Below are 20,538 nucleotides of genomic sequence, written 5' to 3'. Positions count from 1 at the left end.
AATGCAATGAAGGCCCGCCGTTATCAGCAGGCAGCCCCCTCAGAGCAGTCAGCCTTCTCCCATTTCCCATTTCCTTGAGGAGCAATCCTGCAAGATTTACTCCTCGCCAGCCTACTTATTAGTTTTGATCCGCTGAGGAGGAAACCGTCTTAACCACATTTTATTAGACTCCCAGAGAACTTCCACTGCCTGAAAACAAATGCTGGTAAAGGAATAGTTTGAGGAAAAAAAAATCTAATTTGGGCAATTTCCCACTACCTTGAGTATAGAGGAGCAGCCATGTTTGGTATTCCTTAGTTTTTCAGCTACAGGGATAATGTTGGTATCAAGTAATGGAAGCATAATCATTCAGTTCCTATGGGATCCGTCTGGGCCTGCTAAGCCTTTGGAGAAGGCCTAACGATTTCTGGAAATTCAGAAATACGTCTTTCATTTTAGCTCATTTTCAATCTAATTTCTCAACAATACCGATGCTACAACGGGTTCTTTGAGCGATGCCATGGAAGAACCATTGATGAAGTGGATCAACAGGTTGTTTACCAGTTCTAAGGTTCTTCACACTCACACCTCTTTATACAAAAATGGTTCTTTATGCAACCAGAATGGGTTCTTCTGTGGTACCCATTGTAGCACCTAGTGTATAGAGCCATGTTTGTGTTTTTTGAGGATTACAGCACTGGTCTTGAAACGTCTAGACACATGTCATCAAGCAAGATTCCCCATTGGTTAGGCCTTCAGGAGCTGGACTGAAGGCCTTACGTGTGAGATTAACCCCCAACATAATTAGGAAGTGCCCAAACAATCAAGTTTCTGAATTTCCAATGGGTGGGATTACTTTCTGTAAGTTCTAGATGCATCACTGGCTGTGAATGTATACAGTAGTGTATGCAGGTTATAGTCGGTACTTACCCAATACTCCTTACTGAAAGAGTCACTTACTGTGTCTGAAATGTAACAAATGCTGCTTTCTCAGACAGTATTCCGAGGCAGTACGATATCCAGGCCTATCTAAATGGAAGTGCAGTACCATAGCTTTCTTAAATTAGATTTTATTTGGTGAAAGAATGCTAAAGGCTAACGCTAATACAGCTAAACTCAAACCAGAAATCAACCAGAGTTGTCGATTTTTTGGCAACATCAGGACATGTTGTTGCCTTCGTGATTTGGTTACACAGACCTTTATGACTACCCTGCCTTCTACAGCCCTGACTTGTATGAACAGCATGGGCATTGAGGCAGTGAGGCAGCAATGTCTGGATTTAATCTAGAACAGCCAAACAGTGCTGTTCAGTGTCCAGTGTTTTATCATATTCGTTTAGTGCTAACATACTACTATAGGTCCATAGGCGTATTAGTGGAAATTAGCATTGTTGTAGAGGCATTTATAGCCCAAACTGAAAGATTATCTCACTGCTCACCAACTAATGGAGTTAGCTATAAAAATCCCAAAAATTTGGGCCAAGCTTTAAACTTCAAAACTGCTGCTAACTGAGCAAACGAACTGTAGCTTAGAAAAGATACATTCTAAAAAATGTTTTACCCATTTTTTGTGGGTTCAGGTAGTTGTAGCTCAACACGCTTGGAGGAGACCACTAACTGCCAATTGTGTAACACCAGCTAATAGATGCCTGTGTTCCCTCACCTACCCACCCAAAGAGAAGCAGGCCTTGGACTCCTGGCAACGGATGGCTATGGCATCGCTATGGAATGAACTCATGACCACACCCCTGCTAGCTACTAATGTTCTTAGCCTTGCATCATAATTTCTCTACTTGTAAATCTCAAATTAACTTGAGATTACATCATGTAAATAGTGTGATGATTTAGACGTGCAGTTTGCATGATGCTAAATGGTTGATGTATGCTTACATTACACATTAGCTACATTAGCCTTGTTGCTCCCAAGCTAAAAAAGCTGTCTAACTAAAGACGATCTGAAACTAAGCTGAAACTGTGGCGGAGCTTTACCAGGAGCTTTGCTAGTGGCACACATTTTGCCACCACCGAAGCTAGAAAGGTGTTGAGAAGGCCAGGAACATGCTTTTCTTAGAGTGTAATCACCACTTTGCCTGTGTTAGAGGTGTGGTCTTCTCACCAGGTTCTGGAAAGCGAAGAGAGCAAAGATTGCAGCATTTAACAAGAAAACGACCCCCTCAATATCTATGGAGCCCGATTCCGGAACATACTGCTAATAAACACAGCGGGAGCTGGGCCTGGAGATATCTTTGGAAGAAATCCACAGACTACTAAAAATGATCTGTCTGCCTGAGGCATCCGAAGGCTACATTTGCAGAATTCAATCTATGCTCATGGAGTGATTTTCTTGTGCATCTGTGCGTTTCCACTAAAAAAGAACTGCACTCGTATTTTCAGAATGTCTTGGTTTATCTATGCAGACGTCTAATGCTCTGCTGTGTGTGCCATGTTAGTGTCCCTCTGTAATCAGCTGTGCCCTTTATCCCCTACTTCTGCCGTGTTGATGCTCTGCCCTACTGAACTCCAGGTAGTCTGAACTGACCAAGGCCTTAAAGGAGAATTTTTAATGGATTTTTGGTAAAGATGTAATCAACGTCCTGTGATGGACTGGTGCCCTGTCCAGGGGGTATTCCTGCTTTGCGCCCGGATGGGCTCTGGACCAGGACGAATCAGATGAGAAGATGAAATGAATGAAATAATGTACCCAAGTCATTCCAAGTAGGTTTGGTATATAAGCGTTCCTTCTGGAGAAACCTACCAGGTCAGAATTGTTCACAGTGGTGGTGAAAGGAGTCTAATGACCCTAAAAGCTCCCTCACAGAACATTATAACACGAAATGGTCATAAATATTGTGCTTTATGACTGTGGTTTATGATAGATTTGAGAAGGTTTGAGTCCAGGTTTTGTATCTCATTGGTGGTTTTAGATGTTAAATAATATCAATCGGTCAAAGTCAGAGACAAAAGCTGATCTGTTGCTGCACATCTGTTGGTGTGGATCATCCTCTGGTCCTTCATCAGTGCTCACAGGACGCTGTCCCCCACAGAATGCTGGATATTTCTGCTTGGTGGACTATGTACAGTCTAGCAGTGACGCTAAGAGGTTTAAGAACTCCAACAGCACTGCTGTGTCTGATCCACTCGTACCACCAGCCCAAGACCACTGCTCACACACTCGCCACCACCACGTCAGTCAGTGTCACTGCAGTGCTGAGAATGACCCACCACCCAAATACTACCTGCTCTGTGGTGGTCAGTCCTGTGGGGTCCTGACCTTTGAAGAACAGGGTGAAAGGAGGTTAACAACAGAGTATGTAGAGAAACAGATGGACTCCAGATTGAGCCAAGTTCATTTCAAACCGGTCATAATAATCTGATATGACTGTGTGCATATACTGTATATACTATACCATACTATACCGCGCTCCTGTATGTCTCTGTATGTATGGAGGTAGAGATACGCACCTTACTATATTGTCACTGTCACTCAAAAATTCCATGCACTATATGGGCAAAAGTATTGGGACACCTGCTCATTCATTGTTTCTTCTGGGTTAGAGTATTAACAATGGTTTATCCTGCTTTTGTTGGATAACTGTCTCTACTGTCCAGGGAAGAAGGCTTTCTAGTAGATTTTGGAGAAGCATTGCTGTGAGGATTTGATTGCATTGTGACAAGAGCATTAGTGAGATCAGGATATTGGATGATCACCACTTTACCTTGTCCCAACAGTATGGGCAGAAGGACAGTGATGATATACAAACCTGGGGGCCCAAACATAGCTAGAGCTGGCTACAGTTGGGCCAGGCTTTGGCTACAATAAACTAGCCATTGCCGCAGTTGACTTGTAAGTACCTTTACTGGGTTGTATTTGGCCCTAAAGTACCTGCTATCTGGGTTATAGCTTGAAATGCAGCTTATGTCAACATAAAGCAACACAACTGAAATCATATTACATTATAATGTCAAATTTAATAAAGAAAAAAGTGCTGTTTGTTTACCTTGGTTGTGAATCCTCAGTCTACTCTAAGCACATCAGGGAATGGTATATACTCAGAAGTTTGTTATTACATACAGCTTCAAGATGGCACTACTGCTGTTTTTAGCCTTGCAGCATTCTTTTCATCAATGTTTAACCACATAAACAAGTCTGATTAACAAGAGATGAACATCTAACAACTCCACACAGTTCAAAGCAGGTCATAATGTGGCTATATGTTTAGCACAGTGCTAATTGGTGAAGTACTCGTTGCCATTACTACTGCTTTTGTTATAACTACTGTGTATTAGCCTCATAGCTCCAGTGTAAAACTAAGGAACCAAATCCTAGACACCAAACATGTCTGGAGTGATCAGGGTAAGATGAAAATAGTGTAAATCCGATTCCTTGCTCTGGGCTCAAACGGCCAGCCAGACTGAGAAAAGTTGCCAGCGCTAATGTTGTTAGCACAGTACAGTGTGTCACAGCTATATAAAGGCTGTGCATTGTGGTGGGCAATGTAATACCCCTTATCAGTCCCAGGAAACTGTGTTAGATCTGAGATTAGATTAGGCCTAAAGTTGTGACATCAGGACTCCAATAAGGATTCTTTGAAGATCAGAGTCACAGAGCGGACACGTGTGAGACGAGTGTGTATGTCTGAGTTTGTGTGAACTTGTGTTTGAATACCTATTAACCCCTTAAACCCTGTATGTAGGCCCACACTTCATTACTATTGGAATTTACTAGTCACTTTCGCAGGCCCTAAAATAGATCCCTGTGGCACGCCACAAAATCTGGTGAACAAAATAGTAGTAGTACCTTTACCCTTTAAGGGGTTTAAGGGTTTTAAGGGGTAAAAAAAGCAGCCCCTCTCTAATTTCACTTTACTTCACTTATATACTGAAAGCAAAGTTTGAAGGTCGTTTCAGACGTGGGGCCAGTGTGATATCAGAAAGGCAGAAAGATCATTAAAACATGTCCTTTGGCAATGGTGTCCTCCCTGACTCCTGCAGAGGTGAAAAAAACACGTGACTCACATTTTCAAAGAACAATTTTCACTCGCCCTGCGTGAGTCCACACGGATGTAGTCTACTGGACTCAGAGGCAGAAGATAGCCAAGTTTTAAAAAGAGGTCTAATTGAGGTCAGAGGTTGTTTGCCGCAAAATATTGAAGCTCTTTAGTTACTTAGTGAGGTCCATACAGTATATCTCCTCTTATCTGACTTTCTACTGTAACTTGATTGCACAAGGTCAACCCTCACTATCCTTGAGTTCCCAGATATTTTTTTAAGGGGGAAATCAAAGGGGAAGAAATGCTCATATACACTCACTGGCTGCTTCATCAGATCGCTAGCTAGCTTGTAGCTCTACCTTGCTGCTATACAGTTAGAGCCTGGAGCCCATCTGATAAAGCACAGTTTGTGTTAGCCATTCTCGAGCTCTTTATTAGGGCAAAGTTTCTGACCACAAAGCTCCTCTGGAACGGATATTTTTGGGTGGTGGACCCAATCGAAACCCTGCAATGACACTGATGGATGTAAATCCCTGCGCTGTGAATAGGCCATCACCAGAATAATAAAAATGACTGATGATGAATGTGGTAGAGGGTGATATGACAGATGGGGTACAGTCTGTAATTGTACACCTACTGTATATAGTCCAGTGAGCCTGGAAGGTATGGGTTTCTGTTAAAGTGGCCAGTAATGGGTAATTGCGTCTGTATGTCCAAAGCCAAAGGGACCTAACTGCTTGGGTTTGGACTACTTTGGGTGTCAGGGGTCTCACTTTGAACAGATATTACCCTGCCTGTTCCCTTGTTTTAGCTTTTCTGCTTGCACTAACCATCCTCCCCATTTCGCCTCCTAATCTGCACTGGAGTGCTTGGCAAATGGACGCTTGGTAAATAAAACTGCAATGTTCATCATGGTTGATGATGTGGTGTAACAGATAACACCACTACCAGCCATTGAGCTATCATACCACGTGGGCGACTGGGGTTCGATTCCCGGTCTGGGTGACTGTACTATACTACCACTACATTAGCCCACCTCTGTACTGTAATACTAGTAACCTTGCAAGTCACTCTGGATAATGCTATTAATGCAATGTAAATCAGAGCATTGGCTCTATCATCTGCCTGGTTCCTAGAAAGCCATCCTACCCACCCATTCTCTGGATGAGTAGGATAGCCCCGCATCACTGTGATGCAGGCTATTTTCTGTTAGCTGGTGTAACAGAACTGGTAGTTCGTTTTGTGTTCAGATGTACAGTGATGTACAGTTTAGTTGGTTTTATGTGCCTTCAACTCCCAGAGCTCACCAGAGCAACACCAGAGCTCTGGTGGCATTGTGTAACTAGAGGATTCATCAATCAGGAATTTGAAGCAAATTGAAAGAAATAAAAACACTAAACTAAAACAGCAGTTTTTAGCAGTTTTAGCAGTGTAGTGCAGCCAACAGATATTTATATTTATTTTGTTTGGCCAAAAAACAGGACAGCTGAACTGACTTCTGGTGCTGTGGGTCAGGTGGGGTTCAGGCCTGAACATCAGGGATGGGCAATTCCAGTCTTGAAGGGCTGGATTCCTGCAGTTTTGTGCTTTCCCTGCTTCAACTGATTCAGCTCATCTGTTATTAAGACTACTAATTGGTTTACTAGGTCTGTTAGAGCAGGGAAATCAGCCAACTGTGCTAAATTCCGGCCTCTGCTCTACATGGTAGAAAGTGTACAGTAATTGTGTGATAGATGCAAAAGTATAAAACATATTTTTTACTATCCTTGTGTTTCTATATGTGGTTTCAAGAAGAACTTCTAGATCATAATGTTCATATACAGTGATGCGCCACAACATAGATGAAGCAAATAACCTTGCAGTGCAGTGTGAAGGCCTGCATGTGAAGGCTGTATGTCTGACAGCAACTGAACAATTGCTTGGGAACAAGGAGAAATGGTTAGGCGTGAAGACCTGAACCGCTTGACGAAGGCCTTCCCATCAGGGATCAAAATGACAGAAGGTCAACTGTAGCAGAGGTCTCTGAAATGTTATTGTGGATTGTTAAGTGAAGGAATACCTGAGACCAGTCAGAGTGCCCATGCTAACCCCTGTCCACCAAGCCCAACACTTAGATCAGAGGTCAGAGTGGGCTGTTGATGAAAGATTCTGCTATAACTTGGTAACTTGGTATCTGCTGTAACTTGGTATCTTGGTGGTCCTCTTTAGTTTTTTTAGTCAGGTGGTCCACCCCTTTAGTTTCTGTCCACAATTTTTGGCCTCTGTTTAGCGGATCACCCTCAAACTAGCAATAATACTCTTTAAAGCCCCATGAAAAGGAGATGTTCCTGATAAAGTAGATGGGAATTGTATGGTCAATACAAAAGTACCCAGCAGTTTTTAGTCATGCTTCGAAGGAACGGCTAATGTACTGTGGAATGCAAAATATTGTTTGTCTGATGATAAATGCATCAATGCACAGTGCGTTTGAAAAGGAAATTCTGTTCATTATCACACTTGAAATGTGAAACTCCAGTGGTATTGGTTCTGCTGTGCTTTATTGTCCACCGTACTGAAAGAGTGATGAAAAGGCAGTGAAAAAGGCATCCACAGTTCTCCTTAGCTCATGCGTCTGGCTGTTTTAACACACAGCACACCACTGGGCCTGGGTCCAACACAAACCCTTCCCCTACCTTATCTACACTCCCTCTGGGCAGCCTCCACAGCTCAGGCCAATGTAAATAACAGAGCCTGCTCCAGCAGGGCCCTTAAGCCTCTGAAGTCTGCCTCAGCCTTTTACCACAATGTCCACAACTATGCGCTGCAGCCCGGGCGAAAGGGCAGCTCGGCTAGATAGGGTGTTGCAACTGTGACTCAGTAGTCTGTGAGTTCAGCTGCACATTGCACCATTAACATTTCAGCTAATGAGCTTCAGGAATGTGTTTTTGTGTCTTCGTTTGGCATCTGCTTATTTTTATGAAAATAAGCTAATATTTATTTTAATTAAAATTAAATTACAGAATTGAAAAACTGAATGACATTTGCCATGGCTAGGAAACACACCTTTTCTATACAGTTGATTTGATTTACTAAGCTTTATGTGCACTGTTTTAGGCACAGATTAGATGCATCCCACCTTTTGCTATGTACAGTAGTCAAGTTAAATTTATTTGTATAGCTTTTTACAACTGTTGTCGTCACAAAGCAGCTTTACACAATCAGTAATTAGTAAAAGACAAAAAAATAATAATAATGTAAGAAGACATGAAGAATCAAAGACCCCCAGTGAGCAGCCGACGGTGACAGTGGCAAGGAAAAACTCCCTCAGAGCTGGAGGAAGAAACCTTGGGAGGAACCAAGACTCACAAGGGACCCGACCCGTCCTCCTCTGATCAGAGCTATTTATAAATTATTGATAAAAGTCACCAAACCATCTAAAAACTGTTGAACTGCTCTGATCATAATCATAATAAAATAATCATGGTGTAGTAGAACTTAATATAGTCATGGCAGTGATGGTCAGAGTAATGATGGCTAATAGTGGTGATATTTATAGTGACAGACAGCCAAAAGTCCACCCAGGTTTCAACATGGTCATTAAACAGGTAGCAGTGGTAAGAGGGTGTGCCGCTGGTCTGGCATGAGTGGTGGTGGGGGCAAAACTGGTACACTGACTGTAAACCAGGGGCTTGGTTTCTTAGGGGATGGAGGAACTTTGGCGTCCTTCTTTGAAAACCTGATATTTGACTGTTTAAAAGGAAATAGCTACCTATTTCTCTCCCAGAATACAGGTTGAACCCAAAGGCGTGTGCTCGTACCTCCTCCTGCCCTTTTCCACCCTTCCGTTAACAAATAAAAGTGAGTTGAGCGAGTAAGCCAGTAAGTTCAGGATAACTCATTACATCAAGAGGCTACTTGTCCTGAAAGTGGCCAGGGTTCAGCATAGGCTATGGAACCGTTACAGTTTCCGCAATAGAATCACATCTGTCTGAGAGCATCTGTGCAAATCTGTGACAGTGCTTTGTGGCGCGTAACTGTGAGTGTCATCATTTTGTGTGCAAGTGTGTGAGTGTGTGTGTGCCTGAGCACAAGGCTGACACGCGACATGGTTTCCTCTGGGGCAGGTGCAGTTAAACCGCACTGCTTTTCCTGTGTTATCAAGATGAGCGCACCAGCCAGCTCTCCCACAAAAAAAAACCCAACGACATCTCTAAACGGCTGAAAAACAACTCATTAAACAGGCTCTCTGAATAAGATCCCAGTTTTATTTCTGCAGCTTCCATACAATACATCTTTTATATTAACATCTGTCTTTATGAGCCCCATTGAAATCACACCCAGATCAGCGCTTCGCTTTGATTAACGTCTCTTTCAGAATTTGACACCTTTGATGTTCTCACAGTTCTGGCATATTCATACCGCGTTTGGGAAGTCATGACGTTCAGTTCTGTATGTTTGTATGTATTTTTCTTACAGGGCGTGCAGGTGAAGACGGACTACATCCCTCTCCTGCAGTCTCTGGCTTCATTCGGATGGAGGTTGACCTGTGTACTGCCCACACCGATTATCAAGACCAACAGGTATGGAAACACTAGACGTCGCTAAGTGCTTTTTAGGCCATTGTGTGTTTTCAGACACTGGGAATATGACTGGGAAAGAGATTTCAGATGGTCTAGGCTGATTTTTGATGGGCAAGGTGGTCAAAAGGCTGGTCATCCAGGGGAAAACCTGGATTATGTTGTTGGGGGGCAGTGGTGGCTGAGCAGTTAGAGCTCTAGGCTATTGATAAGAGGGTTGTGGGTTCAATACCCAGGCTCTGCGAGCTGCCACTTGACTGTTGGGCAAGGCCCTTTACCCTCTATGCTCCCTGGGCTCTGGAGTTGGCTGCCCACCCCTCTGGGAGTGAGTTTGTGCTCACTGCCCCTAGTTCACTAGTGTGTGTTCACCACCACAGACGGGTCAAATGCAGAGGACACATTTCTCTGTACATTGTTTTCATAGTACAGTGACAGATATGCCAGCTGGACATGACGTTAGATCAGCATACCTGGCCGACAGGGTAAGTTCTTGTTTGAATTGAATAGTTTAGCTGGTCTCCAGCTGGTCATGCTGGTGGATTAGTTGTGGTCATGCTGGTAGAACCAGCTAACAAACCATAAACGAAACTATCAAAACTCAAACAAATAGATAATCTATGCTGGTCAGAAGCTGAGCTGCCCAAAACCTTATTTTTTCAGCAGGGAGGTACATCCTCCACACTGCTGCTAGCAGGTATCCCAGCTGTGGGATGTTGTACCTGACAGAGTGGTTTCTGGTATGCAAATGCTGATTTGTCAGTTGAGATAAAGGGGCTTTCCCAGAGGCAGTACAGGAACCTCACAGTGTCAGAATGAAGAAACACGCCTTTGGCCTACACCTTCAGCCACCTGCCTCTCTGTTTTCCACTACACCTCCTTGCACTCAATGCAGAGTTAACATTTCCCATTGACTTTCCACAAAAAGAAACTGCCTCCACGCTTGAAAACATCTCCAGACATTTCTGAGAATACTGTCAGTTTCGTAAAAGACACAGGGCTGAAAGTGAAATAGGCACATGTACACATGCAAATGAGGCTCAGGTTCACCGTGTGAATTGTTGTATCAAACTGCAGTTTTCGCTCAGTGTTGAAAAGATGAGGATGCATTTTGTCAGGATGATTGTGTGTGCTATTGTTTTCTTTGAGATGGATAGAGAATGAGAACAGAAATTCAGTTGTGAGGAAGGTACTGTTGGCTCTGTATGTGTGTCTGTGTGGGACTAGACTTAAATAGACTTAAATAGTGTTTTGCGGCACAGAAAGAAACATCCAGCATAAATCCAGTGCAGATATTCTACTCACAAGGTTGGACACAGTCCCAACAGTGTAAAAGAAAGTTCAACAGTTGTTGACCCAGAAGATTCTGGACTTCTGGAGTGCAAAACCCTTGAACTGTTGTTAAAAAAAATCAGTCCTCAGGGACCCCTGAATGGTCCAGAAATTTGCCTTTACTTGAAAATCCCTGACGGCCAGTATGTGAACCAATGCAGTACAAGATAAGCAAATAGGACTCGTATTGCACAGTAAACACAGAAAAAAAACATCCAGGATTAATCCAGTGTGAAGATATTCTACTCACAAGGTTGGACCTGTCTAAACAGTGTAAAAGAAAGTTGAACAATTTTTGGCTCTAAAGCTTCTGGAATGCAAAGCCCCTGGACGATTGTTCTCAAATCAGTCCTCAGGGACCCCCAAATGGTCCAGAAATTTGCTCCAACCAGACTCAATAACTAGGAACAGAGTAAAAACATGGACCGTCTAAGAATCCCTGAAGACCAGTTTGCATTACAGGCTCTTTGACAATAGTGTATTCCTGGTTGCTGCTATATAGAACAATCTAAGGTAACTCCACAATAAATTCAGTGTGAAGATATTCTACTCACAAGGTTGGACCTGTCCAAACAGTGTAAAAGAAAGGGCATGGCTGAAGCTAATCGATTGCTGATGCTCCACAGCTGCACTCTGTCCAGCATACCGGTCAAGGAGGGTCACCTGCTGGTCATCACAGATGTTAACCCTCGGTCATAAAGCCCATAAAAGGAATTGTTTTTCCCAGTTGGTTTTGGGCAAGATGCAAACATATGCTGGATGGTTGAAAAGAGCAGCTCTGGGTGGCTCCTAAAGTGGGTTGATTTAGATACCGATACCAAAAGGCATTGTAGTGCTCAACACTCAACAGTTTACTGAATTTTGGGGTTTGAAACATTTGGGTGTGAATTGTGAACACTGAATAGAGGCACTGTTGAACTTCTTATTATCATGCTGCTAGGAAAGGTTCCTTGCATGATAACATAGAACAGTGGTTCTTGAATCATTTGCACTCTTTAAAATAAGGCTGCCAGAAAGGGTTCTGTTAGGTGACATGACAGAATTAGCATTCTCTACCAAGCACATTGATGTGAGCATGTCCAATGATGTTATGAAAATATATACATGTACGTATACATATACATATATACACTATATACATGTTATGGACAAAAGTATCAGGACACTTGCTCATTCATCCAGAGAATATATATATATATATATATATATATATATATATATATATATATATATAATCCAAATATATAATATCCAAATAATGTTAACACTCTATATGGACAAAAGTATCAGGACACCTACTTCTACTATTCATTGTTACTTCAAAATCAAACATACTTTGGAAGCAGAGTTTATCCGGCCTATGTTTGGGCAACTGTCTCTACTGTCACCTCCCTGTTAACCCTGTCATCTATAATTCCTGGTTAAACAGAACAGAGGGGAGTTTATCTGCTCCAGAAAGTCCTATTCTATTAGTACTCCTCTATATGGACTAGACAAGCTGTAGGTGTGCATTTGCACATCTGTGTCAGCGTTGAGTGCAATTTAAAGTAACTAAATGCATTCATTTGAAGAGGTGTCCACAAACATTTGGACATATAGTGTACACTGCCGTTGCTGTCATGCAACAAAGCCAATTTTACAAGAGAAGGAAACAACATTGGAAACAATGGAAGTCAATGTAGAAACATCGTATTCCGAGGCATTTTTGGAGCTGCATTGAAAAGAAGCTTTCAGTCACCCTTTGACTTCGTTTCCTTTGTGTCACAGCCTGGATCAAAACAGATGAGTAGTGAAAGGCTCTGGGGTTTGTATTAGACTCAGCTCAGGCGTTGATTCTGGATTTATGCACGCTCAAAGCAAAACTGTCACTTTGCATTTCTTCCCAGTGTAACTCTGCATGGAGCAAATGGCACTGGAATGAGCACTGTATGAGTTCATTCAGCACCAGTGAGGTTTACAATGCACACAGGTGTCACAAGTCTCGGCAGTTTTAACAGCAGCTTATTCGACTGGAAGCAGTGGGGTCACAGGTGCGTAGCATGTAACATGTTTGTAGAGAGTAACATGAATGATTGATCTTCGGCTCAGGTTTCATAGAGCCTTAGTGGGCTCCAGCATGCTGGAGAGTAGACTGTCAAAAGTCTGCAAGTCAAAAGGCTTGGGGCTGTCGTAAATGCACCGTTCAGTCAGGTGTAATGCGTGCTTCAGCATTAGAGGGTAACCGTGTGGCCTGTTTGTTCAGTGTAATGGAACGTCAGTGGAGCAAATTGATGATTCATGTAATGGCACCTGGATGCTCCCGGCGACGCTAGGTGTAGACGTTAGCCACGCAGTCTCCATCTGTCACCTCAGCACATGATCCCCGAGCGCCCCACCATACCCCCCCAAGCTGAACGTCATCAGGCTTTCCAACCCTTCTCAGGTCTCCTCTGATTAATTACAGGCCTGTTTTTAAACTTTCACGAAATGCCACAACACCACACCAACCAATACAGCTAATTAATCAAAGCTGTCCCAGATTCAGGAGAGCCTTCACATTTCATAGTTGGGAGGAAGTTGCTGGCTCTTTATTACAGCACTGCTCTGGTAATTTAGGAGGAGGTTTAATTGACCATTTCAAACCATCTTAAGATTTCAGTGTGTCCATATTTCAAAGGGAGGATGCTTCACAATCACAGGACACAGTTGCTGTTCCTTTATTCTGGACCAAAGCTCAGAATGAGCAGTTGTTGTGAGCATTACAGCTCTGGCTGGATTTGACTTTACCTTAGGCACCAGTTGTCAATATGACGTGAGAAAGATGTTGGACTCTATTAACTAACTTTAGTTTTAGTTAATTTTAGTAGTCTAATGCACTGCCATTATGACCTGAGGATCACTGGTTCGAAGCCCGGGTCATGCAGTCTGTCATCAGCAACCAGAGCCAGAGAGAGCACAATTGGCTGTGCTCTCTCTGAGTGGGGGGGGTGGATGGCTCGCTCTCTTCTCCAGGACTTCAGTGTGATATTGGCCAACACAGGCATCTGCTACCCGATGCATCAGAGCAGGGTTCCTGGCACTTTGGTTGCCCAGTGACGTTGCATCAGTGGTAGTTTGTAGCATATAATATTAATATATTAATAATCGTGTGGATATCAAAATCCAATGTTGTACATTTTGTCACGTATCTGTCAAAAATACATACAAGCATCGGGTTAATATCAAGCTCCATCTCTAGGCAGATGTTGAATTGTGGTTAACATCATGACTAATAACCAACAACATATTAATGTCCAGTTATATTAGAAATTCACATTGTACCGAAATTAAAATTTTAATGTTTAGCATACGTTAGGCTTTGGTCACCATAGTTCACAACTAAATCTAAGACTAAGACTCTTAATGTCACCACCTGCATTCAACCAGATATCAATGTATATGGACATTATCAGCCAGCTGGGGACTCTGGTCTAATGGAGCTTACTGGTTTTATGTATATCTGATTTTATCTGTCTTTTGATTTTCCAAAGCAATCTTTCACAAGAGGCCATGGTTTTCTCAAAACCCCAAGTGATGTAAAATCACTGTAACACTTGGCCTCGAGTGGCTTGCTGCTTTTATAAAACATCAAAAACGCAGTGCATTAATATTTAATTGCTATATGTGTTACTATGGCCAGTATGCACTAATGGGGTAGCCATGCACTAAAGGTTAGAGAAGTGGGCATTTCACCTCGGAAAGTGGTTTGACAGCTGATGCTTTTCAGAATGAGCCTTCATAAATGTATATGTATCAGTTGTTGTTTAAAAGCCTATGTACTGTAGCTATCATGTAGACTTACAAATGGTGCCCTACAGTAATGTTGCTGATTAAAGAAGCCATATGGAGTTGAATCTCATGTAGAGCTAACCTTTGGATTAAGACTTGAAAGTATTATAGAAAGTATTAAACAAAATACCAATTTAGAGCTAAAGACATGATGAAACACACCCATGAGTCAAAACAGCAGTCCATCTGTTAAAAATATGAATGTAGACACTCTTTAGAGGACTTTGTAGGGGTTTGTTTAAAGCATATTTGGTGCACTGCAGAGTTCAAAAGGTATTACACAGTACTTTTGACAAGTTCATAAAACATTGTCTGTAAACTATTTATTTACTTGAAATTTTAAATTTAAATCAACAGACTCCATGTTAAACTGGAGAGGCTGAGTTTTCTTATTATATGCATTTTTGTATGTTTCAATCCCAGGCCCAGTCTACTCTGCATATATATTTTAAATATTAATAGTATTGCTTATTACAAGTGTAAAAAAATTATATATATATATATATATATAAAAGAAATAATTTCACTATCGAAATCATCACAGTCACAGAGAAACCATTTTGGCGCATTCCTATTGGTCCATTCATTCTTCAATTTTGAGACAATGTAACAAACCACTGCTAGATTCACAAAAAATACAAAAATGAAGATGCAAGGTTTTAGCTTGACAGTGATGATATACATAGAATAGATATGTTATATGGTTTATGTTATATAGAGAGAGATAAGTACATCTTGGAAATTAAAGGGTTCTTTGAGCAATGCCATATAATAACCACTTTTGGTTTCTATAATAATACAAGTTTGTAATAGAGGTGTCGGTGTGTGTGTGTGAAGATATTTGTAAAGGTTTCTGAAAAACTATCACTTGATGTAAATAAGTGTAAAAACACATGCTTGACACATCTATGGCAAACATGGTTCTTTATGGAAACAAAGGTGTTTCTTCTATAGCATTGCTCAAAAAACCCTTTAAAGCACCTTCATTTTAGGAGTGCATGTACAGATTTGTGTTAAATCAAACAAAGTGCAGTATTATTTAACATTATTTTAATATTATATATATATTTTTAAATAATATTATATATAATATTATTCTATTGTCATGATACAGAACAAATATGTGCAGTACGTTCAGTATGCAATGTACAGTCTGCATCTGCAGCAACCACTAGATCACAGCAGATCGATGGTCAGCAGCCCTGGTTTTTGGGTTGTTTTTTGTGTTATTTGAGTTTTTCTTAGACAGTATTTTTTCATCCTTAAATACAAAGAAATGCCCAAAACATTATTTGACCTTCTAATCAATCATTCAACAAAGAAAGAAATAACAGCAGTTTTTTACAACATATAGAACAATTAGTATGATACCCGAACAAAAATGTATTGTACTCTAATTGGCTTTTAGATTTTGCTTCAATAATTTGTGAATAATTAACATGTATCTGTTATTTTCTTATTTGTGTAATTAATTATTATTTAGTTTATTTTGTATGATATTATTTCTATATTATTTAATAGTGATTTCAGAGAACTATTTTAATGAAATAAAAAAAACTCTCTGACTTTACAGGGTTACAATTTGTGTTCAATAACTGGTCATTGAAAAGTTGAGTCTGGCTGAGTGAGCTCCTTAACGTCTGTAAGGTGAATGGGCGGTTATATGTAAATGTGTATATGTAAATGAAGAATTTAAAAGAGGCTGTTATGCAGTTTAGTGGACTGTATAAAGTGAATGGCACATTTTAAAAACGTCCAATAATTACAGAGCAGTTTATACTAGCGGTTATTTCCCAAGAAATTTCAGTTTTTCCATGATATGCGATACTTTACTGGGCTGGCGCTTGTCTATTTATTTCCAAAAGTCCTGTTTTTCACTCTTTGCCTTTTTTTAAAGCAGGAAGCTCTCGGTTTAGATATCTGGCTCCGTCAGGAGGGAGTGAACAGGCAGCGGCGAAGTGGGGGGTAAACGAAGCATTTGGTGTTGATCGTCAGCCTGTACCAGTGATCTAAAGCCCATTTGATGTTGGCGGATTGTTGTGAAATCTCGCAGCTAGGGCGCTCTCAGAGACTGCTGTGTGTGCATGTGTGTCTGTGTGTGTGTGTGTGTGTGTGTAAGGTAAAGTCAGGAGCAGGATTTGTTCTGAGCTCCCCAACGTTAGAGACCCCCTAAATGCTTTTCTGGTCCGGAATTAGGGATACACATACAGCGGGGAGGTAGAGAGAGATAGAAATAGAACGAGAGAGTGAGAGAAAGAGAGAGAGAGAGAGAGAGAGAGAGAGAGAGAGTAGAGCTTACGTGTAGAGAGAGAAAGTGAGAGAATGAAAGGGAGAAGAGGCTGAGGAAGGGAGAGAGGGAGCGTGAGAGAGATGAAGAATGTTTAGAAACACAACTCCGAGTCCTCCGAGGATTACAGACCTTATTTGAAGTGTGTGCGGATACACACACAGTTTTGAAGTGTGTATATAAGTGTGTGTGTGTGTGTGTGTGTGTGTGTAAACTCTTGCTCTCTGCGCTGCTCTTGAGGCCTTTTTTTATTTGAGGTGTTCCAGAAACTCAAAGCCAGCCGCACGGCAGCGGCCCAAGAGCTTATCTTTCCTACTGTCTCATTATGAGGTAGAGAGAGAGAGAGAGAGAGAGAGAGAGAGAGAAAGAGAGAGAGAGAGAGAGAGAGAGAGAAAGAGAGAGAGAGAGAGAGAGAGAGGAAGAGAGAGAGAGAGAGAGAGAGAGAGAGAAAGAGAGGTAGAGAGAGAGAGTGAGAGAGAGAGAGGTAGAGAGAGTGAGAGAGAGAGAGAGAGAGGTAGAGAGAGAGAGGTAGAGTGAGAGAGAGTGAGAGAGAGAGAAAGAGAGAGAGATGTAGAGAGAGTGAGAGAGAGAGAGAGAGAGAGAGAGAGAGAGGTAGAGAGAGAGAGGTAGAGTGAGAGAGAGTGAAAGTGAGAGAAAGAGAGAGAGAGGTAGAGAGAGAGGTTGAGAGAGAGAGAGAGAGGTAGAGAGAGAGAGGTAGAGTGAGAGAGAGTGAAAGTGAGAGAAAGAGAGAGAGAGGTAGAGAGAGAGGTTGAGAGAAAGAGAGAGAGGTAGGGAGGGAGATAGAGAGAGAGAGAGAGAGAGAGAGAGAGAGAGAGAGAGAGAGAGAGTGAGAGAGAGAGAGGTAGAGAGAGTGAGAGCGAGAGGTAGAGTGAGAGAGAGTGAGAGAGAAAGAGAGAGAGGTAGAGAGAGTGAGAGAGAGAGAGGTAGAGAGAGAGAGAGGTAGAGAGAGAGAGGTAGAGAGAGTGAGAGAGAGAGAGAGAGAGAGGTAGAGAGAGAGAGAGAGAGAGAGAGAGCTTTATATCCCACCCAGTGAGACATTGTGTTTTTTGGATGTATGCACTTGTTAGTCTCCCTTGACATTACTGTCATATGGAAATTCCACAGGGTGAAAGTCCCAGGCAGTGAAAACATGAATATTTTGGGATTTTAAAGGAAACGTCTTCAGCCCCTCTCAACATCGTCTCTGTTTACACCACCAGAATCATCCCATCAGTTACCACTGACAACAATCTCCACACATCTATCACTTCAAAAAGAAAACTTCAAAAAACTTCAAAAAGAAATTATTCATTAAAACAAAATGTTGCATATGCTGAAATAAATAATAATAATCGGCTGAAAAATGGTTGCATAGGTTAGGTAGCTCCCACCTCCAGGACGTTGCTAGGGTGTTCCTATGTGGTTCTTACTAGGGTTATACTGTTTTTGCTAGGTGGTTGCTATGGTATACCAGATGTTTGCTATGTAGCTGCTAGATGGTTACTTTAGTGTTACTTGGTGGTGTCTATGGTTTTATTAAGTGGTTGCTATCATGCTGCTAGGTGGTTGCTATTGTGTTGCTAGGTGGTTGACAAGTGGTAGCTTTGGAATCTTAGGTGATTACTAGATTGCTGCTAGGTGGTTACTATAGTGTTATAAAGTGGTTACTATAGTATTGCTAGGTGCTTGCAAGGTGCTTACTAAGGTCTTGCTAAGTGGGTGCTATACATGTTTTTTCTATGTGGGTAATAGAAAGGTGGTTGCTATGATATCCTAGGTGGTTGCAAGGTATTTGATAAGTGCTTGATAAGGTTGCTATAGAGCTGCTTAGTGGTTGCAATGGCAACTTCTGTGGCATTGCATGTGTTTGCTGTGATGTCTCAAGATGTTACCATGTGGTTGCTGTGGTGCCCTACGTGGTTGCTTGGGTGTTACCAGTGTATTTGTATCAATGTGACATGTGTGAGCAATTTGTTTGCACCCCATTCATTCCTATTGCTAGGTGGAAACCTTGCATCCTGTATAAAAAGCTGTACACGAGCCTGAATCACACCATTGGACTCAACAATCTGAAGTTGAGACGATGTTGATATCTCAAAAACTCAAAAACTCAAAAATAAAAAAAGGTTGAAATACGTGACACTATAATGGAAACAGAGTTCCACTCCAACAGTTCAGCTGTCAGGATCAGACAGACTAGAGAATCTCTCACTAAAGCTGTTGTCTGGGGGTTTATCCACTGGAGGAACGGTTAAATCCACACACTTCCAGGCTTCTCGCTTTGCAGTCCTGAAATCATGAAGATGCATGAAGACGTCTAGTTCTAAAAGGAATGCCTAACTGTTCCTAATCTGCTGCTCATATTACTACGCGTTTCCCTGCCTGAGAACGTGGCAGGCAATGGGCAGTTTATTCTGTAAATAAATTCTTTAACATTTACATTTACATTTATGGCATTTAGCTGACACTCTTATCCAGAGCGACTTACAAGGTTACTCGTATTACAGATGTGGGCCAGTGTAGTGTTAGGAGTCTGGCCCAAGGACTCTTATTGGTGTAGCGCAGCATAGTCACCCAGACTGGGAATCGAACCCCAGTCTCCCACATGGTGTAATAGCTCACTGGCAGATAGTGGGGTTATTTAAGTACATTGATACTACAGAAAGGCTAACACACACTGGAAACCACGGCTGTTATACGTACAGGACGAGGGAGAATGGTCCAGACTGAAAGAATGTCTCTGGAGCAGTGAAATTCTCGTCACATGTGATAATACATCTGTATTTGCTGACTATTGATACTATCGATTAGAGTAGATAATCATTTCAACACTTTTCCCTGTATAGAGACCAAGTCTGATCTGACACAGTGGAAGCATCTGGGCAGTTTCTGGACAGCAAACATTATTACAAGACAATATCCAGTTATTTTCAACTCATTAGGAGTTAAAAAGTGCCTTTCCTGAAGGTGATTCTGAAGCTTTACCAATCCTGAACTGGTTGCTATGGTGTTTACAGCGTGTTGCTGTGGCGTTGTTATCCTAGGTTGTTGTTAGAGTGTTGCTATGTTAACTGATGTTGTTACTGGGATGTCTGCAATAGTATCCCAGGGGGTTACTAGGGTGTTGCTAACATGTTGCTATGTTATCATAGGTTGTTACTAGGTTGTTGCTAGCTGTTTGCAATATTATTCCAAGTTATTCCCTAAGTGTTACTGTGGTCTCGCTATTGTGCTGCTAAAGTGTTCTTCCTAATGTTATCCTATGTTGTTAATTGGGTGTTGCTAGGTATTTACAATAGCATAGCAGGTGGTCAATGGTGTTGCTAAAGTGTTGCTATGTTATCATAGGTTGTTAGTAGGGTGTTGCCGGGTGTTTGTAGTAGTATCCCAGGTGGTTGCTTATGGTTTGCTAGGTGGGTTGCTATACCCCAGGTGGAAGGATGTTGCTAAAGGTCTGCTTTGGTATCCTAGGTGATTGCTAGTGTGTTGCTAGGTGTTATTTATGGTATCCCATGTGGTTGATAAGGCGTCAATCTAAGAATATCATGGTAATGTAAGTGTTCAAATCTTTGCCCATAAGGTTTCACCA

General features: G+C 41.7%; 1 protein-coding gene across 2 annotated transcripts in view; it reads left to right on the top strand.

The window, feature by feature from the left end:
- rftn1b (raftlin, lipid raft linker 1b) overlaps positions 1–20,538 on the top strand; it is a 123,300-nt gene that overhangs the window by 89,913 nt on the left and 12,849 nt on the right. For both annotated transcript variants that reach the window (XM_072692439.1, XM_072692438.1), the window contains exon 7: positions 9,426–9,529. In XM_072692439.1, coding sequence (XP_072548540.1) covers positions 9,426–9,529 — 104 coding nt within the window. The remainder of the gene's footprint in view (positions 1–9,425; positions 9,530–20,538) is intronic.

Source organism: Salminus brasiliensis, chromosome 1 (assembly GCF_030463535.1).
Source record: "Salminus brasiliensis chromosome 1, fSalBra1.hap2, whole genome shotgun sequence".
Classification (NCBI taxonomy): Eukaryota; Metazoa; Chordata; class Actinopteri; order Characiformes; family Bryconidae; genus Salminus; species Salminus brasiliensis.
Note: the sequence above shows the minus strand (reverse complement) of the source record. Positions and strands in the feature narration are given on the sequence as shown.